General features: G+C 40.2%; 1 protein-coding gene across 1 annotated transcript; it reads left to right on the top strand.

The window, feature by feature from the left end:
- Positions 1 to 3,664: 3,664 nt before the first annotated feature.
- Positions 3,665 to 7,542, top strand: pvalb9 (parvalbumin 9). Its single transcript, XM_066689011.1, has 5 exons — positions 3,665 to 3,796; positions 4,368 to 4,435; positions 5,546 to 5,678; positions 6,328 to 6,437; positions 7,251 to 7,542. Exons 2-5 carry the CDS (start codon positions 4,375 to 4,377, stop codon positions 7,274 to 7,276), a joined length of 330 nt encoding a protein of 109 aa, XP_066545108.1. The 5' UTR covers positions 3,665 to 3,796; positions 4,368 to 4,374; the 3' UTR covers positions 7,277 to 7,542.
- Positions 7,543 to 9,723: the final 2,181 nt, after the last annotated feature.

Raw genomic sequence — 9,723 nt, 5'->3', positions numbered from 1 at the left:
TGTCTGGGTTTGCTTTTCTTTCTTCTGGCATGGGGGGGTGGGGGGGTGGGGGGGTTGGGGGGGGGAGTCCACTAGTCCTACTCGCTATTTATTTATGCATGTTAAAGAACAGGCCAAAAGGGCACTTCGAAGATCCAATGGCTGCATTCCCCATTACACAATAAAAAGACAAGGCTTTACAAATGACAGGGCATGGGTATGGTCACACTGCTACAGGGTTCATGTCTGACTCACATTACAAGCCAACTTACTTCTGGACATGTATGGATGACAACAGCAACAGCAAAACTAATCTTGACAAAATAGTTAACAAATCAGAGGCTATTAATCGAAATGCTGAAATACAGATAAGGACAAATAAAGAATGTCAGGATGACCATTACGTCATCAGAAGATACAACACATTAATTGTACTTTGATAGCATGTAAGCTAACCCGACTATTGATTCTATATCTCAATTTAAAATAGGGGCAATAGTAAATTTGCATGAAATTAAAGAAAACCTATATCATTTTTTGATTTCAAAGAGCATGAACTTTAAATATATGATTATTTAAAATTAACATTTTGATAGAGATATACAAATTAAATTATAGAATAATAAATAGATAAATATACCCGTAAAACATCAAGAAATTATATTCATAGAATACAGATTTCAACTTTTTTTTTTTTTTTTTTTTTTTTGTGGTGTCAATTTCAAACTTGACAATTGTCCAATTAGAAACATGAGCGGTATCCATTACAGGGTGTGTGTGAATATTTATTCTACCACTAGATGGCAATTTACTCAAGTGAATGGTTGAAGGATGGGCAAGGGCAGGAGGCTCAATTGAAACGTAACAGTCATTTAGCAAAATCTTCAGCCTGCCAAGGGGATTACGAATATGGACTATCCCGACATACAGCACGGCGCACATGAATTCCAGCCCTTCGCTATTACTGGCTGCACATGAAGGGAGAGAAAGTCCCGAAAAGGAAATGCAAACACTTGAAGAAGATTTCTCAGGCGTCCTTCCAAAGGAGTGAACTATACACCATGCAAAATACAACCTCAATTCATTCAAACCAAATAGCCAAAGCCCAGAGACCGTAGCATTTGATGTGCTTCTGTAGTGACCTTCAAATACAGGCCCACACCAGGTATGAATATAAAGTAGAATTATAGGAGAGTATAGGCCTAAATGAAGGAGGGTTCTAGAAAGCCTCATACCAAGTTGAGTTTTGTTGTGCTTTTTAAATAAAAAATAATAGAATAAATTAGACAAATGCATACTTACATCAATTTTTATGTTTTTAGACTTCAGATGGGGACAGTAGGCCTATAACCTTCGCAATGCAGGTGCTGTCCTTTCAACTAGAAAAGGTCACAGACTGACTATCTAAATTAGTATTTTTTTTTCTGCACTGAATCATCCTTCCTGTTCTGGTTGTAGCCTATTGCATAACAAATAATGACCTTAGGATAAGAAGAAGCAACAAACACTACTTTCCCAATGGTGTTCAATTCAGGATGAATGTAATTTATCTGGGGCCCACTTCTAGCTGCCCTGTTCCCTCACTTGTCAGCCCTCTGACACAACTCGGTCAGATTCTCTTTAAAAACACAGAAGCCTCTAAAAGACTAGGCTACGTATGTATGTACACAATTGACTGAAGAGAAGGTATTTGCTCAATGCATACTACCAGTGCTCACTTAAGGCTAGGAAACCTGATCACTAAAAGCAAAAATAGAAATGATACAGAAACTGCATGATACGAAGCAGCATGAGATGTGTACTGTGATTGTGCACTTCTGGCAAGGTCTTTGTCAGGATTGAAAATCTGCCAAACTATGAGGAGTCTAAAACTGCTCAGGCGAGTGGTGAACTTGGGGAATCAACCTGTTATGAAGCACCTGTAAAACAATTATTAACACTGCGTTGATCGGGGAAAAAAGTACTGTATTGGCTAGTGCATTCGCCTACCGATCTATACCGTTACTTACATCTATAGAAGATGATTGGTCATATGGATGTTGGACTTACTACACAGATGCCCGCAGCACATACTCCACCTTGCACGCCCAAACGATATCCAGCCAGCGGTGCCAGCCCGTGACGGAGGGAGGAAGGAAGGACGCTTGTTAAGAAATTAGCAAATGCGAATTAATAAATGATCCAGCCGTAACAGTATAGCTGGCAAGGTATCAGCCTGCACAATGACATCAGCTTCTGGGTAAACCGTACCTCGCTGGATCCGGTATCCCTCTCTCGAACCAGACTATTGGGTTTCTGACTGTAAACATTGCTCTTTTAGTTGTCAAAGAAGCACACGAGCCAAAAGACTGAGGAATATAAAATACAATATAGACACTAGGTCGCCACTGGCAGTGATCATATTTTAACGCTTCGGTATATCCTTTAAAGTAGCGGAATCTTAAAGAGGTTAATTGAGTAACCCCAGACTGGGTGATAATTATATTATTGTGGCAGATCTTGTGAAGTGTAAAAGCTCTCTCCTGAGTAAATGCATTATCCAGAGATTAGGATTGTTTCGAGTGATCTTCTCTTCAGAGCTACCCCGCACAAATATTCTAAAGGGATAATGCATATCCATCCCAGAAACATAAATTAAGACTGTATATAAGTGTCCTTCAAGTTGTATTAATATCTGTAATTTTGAGCTGTTATATATATTATTTTACTTATAGGAAGGAAAACTTTACTGATCTTGAAAAATAAAATAAAATACACGCATCACGGATCATCTTAAGTAGTGTCTTTCATTTTATAAAGGTCAGACTCAAATTGAACACCTCTAAAAAGATGTAACCTCATTCCATGCATCTTAAACTTTGTCTTATAGGTGTTGTCAGATATATGTATACGATAATTGTGATATCTTTGTTATGTTTTAGAATTTCAACAAACAAGTAAACATATATTGAATATTATCTTATTGTTTATTGTTATAAATGGCTTGTTCTGTCATCAATAATTTATTAGCTGCCCTTTCCAGGGGCGACTTACAGTTTTCACAAGGACACTTTAAAAGTATTATAAAGTGCAGTAAATACAATCGCTACAAAATACAATAAGAATACATTCTAGTACAGTGAGCTGACAAGTGCAGACGTATGTGCTAAAGGGTGTGGTAGGCATAGGAGAAGTCACAGTTAAATAATAGAGTGCTAAAAATACATAAGTAATAAGAAGTATGAGGGAACCTTTAACTAAGAAAGTGCATAAGAGCAAGAGTGCTGAGCTGTCTAGCAGACATATATTATAGCCAAGACAGACACACAGGGAAAAAAAAATATGCATTTTGTATTGGAGAATATGATAATGACGTTTTTTTTTATTTATCTTGTTTTAGTTACAAAAATGAAAAAGGTAACAGTAGAAGCTTCCCCGTCCGCTTTGCCAAAAGCAAAATAACAGCCCAGCCCAGTCAGCGAAAAATGAAATATGCAGTAATAATTCACATTACTATTAATTATTGTGATCATCATCACAGAGACAGAGAGAGGAGAAGGATGGGGAGAGCAACACTCGGGTGTCTTCCTTTACTGTGTAAAAGAGCATTGCAAATGCCTATATTTGCATTCAGGTTCGGGCGGATATAAATAGAACAGGTTAATTAGTTAGGTAAGAAACCTGAGCAGGGCCCACTGGCAAGAATTTGATACACGGACAGGTAACCAGAGAATTGCCCCTGGTCGCTGCCATCAGACGTATATAAACCCAGCTTCACAGACAACAGGTACCACATAGCCTTACATCCCCTTCGACACCCGACGAGAACTTCAAAGCGGTAAGTCACGGATGTACCGGGCTGCGCAAGGAGTCCCAGGCTTTAGCCACCGGAGAGCAGATCACCGGCCAGGACTCTCTGAGGGTGACGGCCAGCAGTATGATCGATGGGTTCCGTTATGCCTATACCTATATATTATTATATATGATAATGTTACTAGCGGGTGGTTTGTTGGATGAAAGCTTTGCATTGCTGAAATGTGCAGCTACAGTGCGACTGCAGGCAGATGGCAGAGAGCGTGTGTGCCCAGGCAGGTGTGACAGAAGCAATGCACCTACAGGGCACTTAAAAGGTGAAAAAAAGAACGAAAGGCGACGAAACAGATCAAAGTTAGAAAGCGAAGTAAAAAACCTGTCCGTCAAAAAAGCCCAGTAAAGCCGACCGACAGAAGAGTTGGAGAAATCGTGCATGAGGAAAACAGTCATTAGCTAAACCCTAAAGAGGAGTATACTTACGCATATCGGGCATATATATAGGCTGCGTGTTTTTGCGCGCACGTATGACTTTTTTATGCTTAATCACACTTCTATCTCACAAACTGCGTGAATAATTTCTGCTTTTCCTCCCACAGCGTTAATATGTCTCTCAACTCCATCCTTTCTGCTGAGGCCATCGATGCTGCCTTGAAAGACTGCCAAGGTAACGCTCTCATTCTGACTTAATTTGATTAAACTCAATTAAAGAAAATAATTAAGCATTAGCAACAAACGATGTCAAAAATCGACATTGTTAACTTTATACTCGATATAGATCATATTGAGTGTGTAAGCGGATCATCTTTGCTTTGAGACGCAGCGGGGTAGCAAACTTGAATCCACCTCTTCAATTCAGTTGCCTAAACTTGGCGTTTCCAAATGATACTACTGCTGGTGCATTACTGCATTTTTTGACATAATTTTATCATAAACAAAAACATGTTTAGGAGTAATGACTTTGCATCACTTATGCATTTTTCACAAGCTTGGCTACTTGATAAGTGACAAGAAGGATGGTACAAATTCATTTACAGCGTGCTGTGTTTATGAAATGCACAAAATCCTACCCATTTGAGTCTGATAAGTAAAATAAAAATATAATGGCTGACTCTAAGCAGCTGCAGTAATATCTATATATTATTTTTAAATTGTCACAACCATCCTTGTTGAAAATGAAAAGTCCCAAAAGGAACTCAAACATTTTGCAATGCATAATCGATACTGTAGGTACCAGATGTTGTTTTGTGTAAATACATTCAGGGAAATATCTGAACAAATGCGAGTTTGGACAGGGAAGGCATCTTTAGGCCATTGGAAGAGACAGCACGAAAGGGATAGATAGAGTTTTGTATGCACTTTTAGAACTGTGTTAAAGTTTGTTCAAGGACAACACAATTTTGTGTTAAAATTCACTGAAGCACAACACAATAACTTGTCTTTTTAACACATCTTTGTGGGAAAAACACATTGTGTTAAAATACACATTATTGTGTTAAAAAGACATGATTGTGTTGTAATATGGTACATTTTAACACAAAGGTGTGAGGTCCTTGAACAAACACAGAATGTGTTAAATTTAACACATTCGTTCTAAGAGTGTACTTTCTCAGTATGATACTACTAAATGGGATTAAAATCCTCACCAAATATATTTGCAGAATATTACAATAATTTTATTGTCCTACACTTGACAAGATTGATACATTTACTTACTGAGTGCCAGCTGTGTGCCAAAGTTAACTGTGTAACTTTTGTGTTCTCCCTTCCTGAGCAGCTCCAGACTCCTTCAGTCACAAGAAGTTTTTCCAGCTGTGCGGTCTGACCAGTAAATCGCCCCAGGTGGTGAAGGATGTGTTCCGTATCCTTGACAACGATGCCAGCGGCTTCATTGAGGAGGAGGAGTTGAAGTTAGTCCAATTTTTTACTTGGCATTTCTATCCATTATGAAAAACAGCTAAGGAGCTTGCATGAATGCTCTAGGAGTACATGACATTCTGTATTACTGCTGGCATGTTTATGGTTCTTGGATATGGCACAGAGGGTCTTTTTCAATAGGGCCAGTGTTTAGTATTGTCTCCTGCTTCCTGCATGTACCTCAGTACTTCAGTAACTGTGCTCTTTAGGATTTACCAACAGACCGGTTGCTTTTCGTTCCCTAATAAAACAAACCTTGTACGCACATTTGACTGATACTACTCCTTCCACAAACCATGCCAATGTGGATACAAGTTACAGGTGGGGTGGGGTTCTTTCTTTACTGAAGAAGGAAACTGGATTCTAGTTTTCCTGCCATGACTTTGACCTTCACGGAATATTTAAGATTCCTATATGTTTTGAATGCACCGATTAGTTCAGTGGTCAGGAGGCACTTTCCCTTGCAAATAATCATTTGCATTTGCATCCTGACATTTTGTCAGCAGATGGGCTCAGGGCTAATCCTGCCAGAAGCAGGGCTGCCTGTGTGGACAAGACTTTAAGGCCCCAGGCTGTTTTACAGAACCCAGTGGCCTCGACCTCCTTATTTGTCATTCTAATAGTTGATCTGGGTCTGCGCAGGTACTTCCTACAGCGGTTCTCCCCAGGGGCGCGCGTGCTGACTGTCTCTGAGACCAAGACCTTCCTGTCGGCTGCTGATGACGACAACGATGGGAAGATCGGAGCTGAAGGTGAGCCCCCTACTCTGGCAAATAGATGGGGATGGTGGAGGGCTGGTGGACTTGGGGAGGGGTGCGGGGTTGAAGATGGATTGGGAGTAGGGGGTTGGGGTGAAGGGGCAGAGGCATTGCCACAACAAGCATAGCAGCACAACTTCAAACACGGAACCTTTTCCTGTAAGGTGCTGTTGGAATTGCACATATGACAAGTTAAAGGGGGAGTCTGTTTTGGGAACTGGGGGCCGCTCACTGTGGCATGTCACAGTGGATTTGTGTTTTGTGGAACTGCACACAGTAGTTTTACACACCCATATTATACACACCTCTCCCTAATCAAGAGAATGAAGGACCTCACCTCATTCCCCAGTCCAGTACAAACCAGGCGAGAGCAAGTACTCATTGGCACTGCATCTCTGTACAGACCTTGGAGATCTTCTCCAGAGGAATGTACGGGACACTGCATGGGTTTTTACTTTCCAATGGTCTGGGGGGGGATTAAATTAAAACATCAGAATACGGTCTACAGTCTTTGTTATCTTCACTAATACTAAAACAGCCAGCAAGTGATGAAAGAGTCGAGAGACTGACTAAACCAAATCCTGATATCTGGGTAGTAGCAACATCCTGCATAATAATAATAATAAAAAGTCAGGAGGAACTGCAGTTAATGGTTTAAAAGCTCACCAAAGTCATTATGTGGCAATGCTAGAGCGTTCTAGTCTAAAATTACACAGGCACTCATGCTAGCTTTCTGACTGCTGGCACTTGATAAATCCACAATCTAGGCAGCCCTGACAGTAACGGACAAACTGTGTCCCCCTTTAGAGTTCCAGCAGATGGTCCTGTCCTGAATCCCATGCGAGTGCAGAGAGAGCAAGTATCACAAGGAGCTACCCTCTCCAGTCCCAGGACTACACCGCGTTTCCTTCCCTCCTCTGCTGTGCACCAACCCTCCTCTCTCAGAGACCTCCCCTGCACCAGCCCTGAAGAATGCCTTTGGACTACACTGCAGTCAAGCGTGGCTCCAAATACTGTGTCACTCAGCCTTGCTTGAGACAATGTACCAATAAACTAACCTCAATAAAAAATGAATCAATAAATAATACATTTAATGCTGTGTCTTTGGTGATATTTGCTGTAACCATTATATATGTGTATCATTTTAAATAATTGCAATAGTTCAGTATTCTCAGTAATATCCATGCAGTGATAGTGGGGACTAGTTCTGTTTAGCATGGGGCATATGAACTGTGTTTGTGCATTTAGACAAGATTTTAAACTTTGAGGATTACTTTGCTTATATTACATAAGCTAGTCTGCAAAAGAGGAACCACATGGTGTTGTCCCAAACTGAAAGGCATGCTGGAGCTACATTAGTGGTATTAACTGCCAACAGATGATTTATAAGAAAAAGATCTAACAATGGCACCCTGACTGGGATATCAAGAAACAACCACACAGAGGTGGAAATGCCCACAGCACAAACTGAAACTCACTTGGGGAAAGCATTTGTGAATGCTTAGTCAAAAGCTGCACAGTTTGAGGTATTTGAAATTGTTGTTAAATCTCATTCTTCTAGTGGGAAAAGGCTAGAACACAAAATCCACAGATTGTTAGTCTGTGACACAAGACTCATAGTCTTCTTGCTAGGGGTCTCCATTTTCATTAACACGCATTAGCATTAACAGTGTACAGGAAAGCTAAGCTGGGCAAAGTTAGATTACTGAGAATAACAAGGTGCTTCATGGAGAACTGTGTTGAAAATATTGAATTGCCAGCTCACATTCCTGACCTAAATGCCATAGAATACCTCTGGGATGAACTGGTGAATCAAGAAGGTACTGCAATGCGAGCTGCACCCTTGGAGGAATGGCACCTGGCCATCCTCAAAAGATTGGCAGCAGTCTTAAAACAAGGGTGGGCCTACTCTAATGAATACATTGTCTACAGCCAACTCTGGGTATTCTATTTGCTGTCAGTGTACATTTGGTAATGAAATGCCAAGGTTTAAAATTAAACATTAAATCACGTAGTGCAGGGAGAATAAATTCGATACACCTGAGCCGAGGTATTCCCAGGGATGTGCAATACTGTTGATTGACAACCTTGGTTTGTCATGCATCAAGGACTGATATCGTGAGGATTCTTTTAAAGTAGCGTGGAATGCGTTTCTTTTTTTTAGTGTCTCAAACTTTTGTTTCCTTTTCTATTTTTATTTCGTTCTATGTTCACTGTAAATAATGTACATTATGATAATCCTTTGTTACAATAAACAACACTACAGTCCGGAAATTATGCAAATATCAAAATGTTGTAATACATTTCACACACAGAAAAGGAACCAGGCCCTTGAGCCGATTCGATCCTCTTGAGTGTAATTAAGGCGAGCAGCAGGGAAAGCCAAAGTCACAACCTTGGTGGCTGACAAGGAAATCATTCCGGCTGGATCAGGTAACACTTGACTTTTACAATGTAAACAAAACTGGCTGCTCTCTGGGCGTCCTGCACAGGCCACCATTCAGATTGCAATACCACTGCACATCAATACAATAAAAATTCAAAGAGCCACTGACGGTGCAAAATGTGATCCACACCTCCAGCTTAATCAACAAAATTATGTTGAGTGAAAAAATCCCATAGCTTGTCTTTTGCTAATTTTCCATGTTAACATTTTAAGCCTATTATTAATGTCTTAGTAGAAGCCTTTCCCAAGCTAACTTACAGCTGTCACAAAATAATGTCACAAAACCTACTATAAATGCAAAACAAAAAAGTGATTCACAAAATGCAATCAAGTGTGCAGCGAGGTCAGAGCAGGCATAAATACCAGCAGTAGAGAAGCAGTGACAGTAAAGTGTTATAGTGAAAATATAAGTAAAGATAAAATAAGCAGCAACAGGAGAGCATCAAGGTTTGGAGCAAGATTCCATTACAGGTATCTCATGTTTTTAACTTTTTGATGTTTAGGTTTTCATCAGATACTGACTCTCAGGAATGCACAGGTATTGCGAGGCTGTTCCCCACAGTTTAAATGGTATAAAAAATACATTCAAAAAATTAATTCCACCTGGGATATTATTTGCCTCTCTAACAGAGAAATGCAAACACTCGCATTTGTGATTTGCCTTTGCCAGGATATCACATTTCAGAGGTCAGTCCAGCGGGACAGGTCAAACCCAGCCATGCCTAATACTGGCAACAAACAAGGCAGAGAAACATCCTTGTGTGAGAGCTCTTTACTCAAGTGTTGTTTAGATGCACCCAAAGCAAGTAAACCTCAAAGCAGGTTTAGACTGAA

The sequence above is a fragment of the Amia ocellicauda genome, chromosome 17 (genome assembly GCF_036373705.1).
Source record: "Amia ocellicauda isolate fAmiCal2 chromosome 17, fAmiCal2.hap1, whole genome shotgun sequence".
In the NCBI taxonomy this organism is placed as follows: domain Eukaryota; kingdom Metazoa; phylum Chordata; class Actinopteri; order Amiiformes; family Amiidae; genus Amia; species Amia ocellicauda.
The sequence above is the reverse complement of the archived record's forward strand: the minus strand, read 5'-3'. Positions and strand labels throughout refer to the sequence as shown.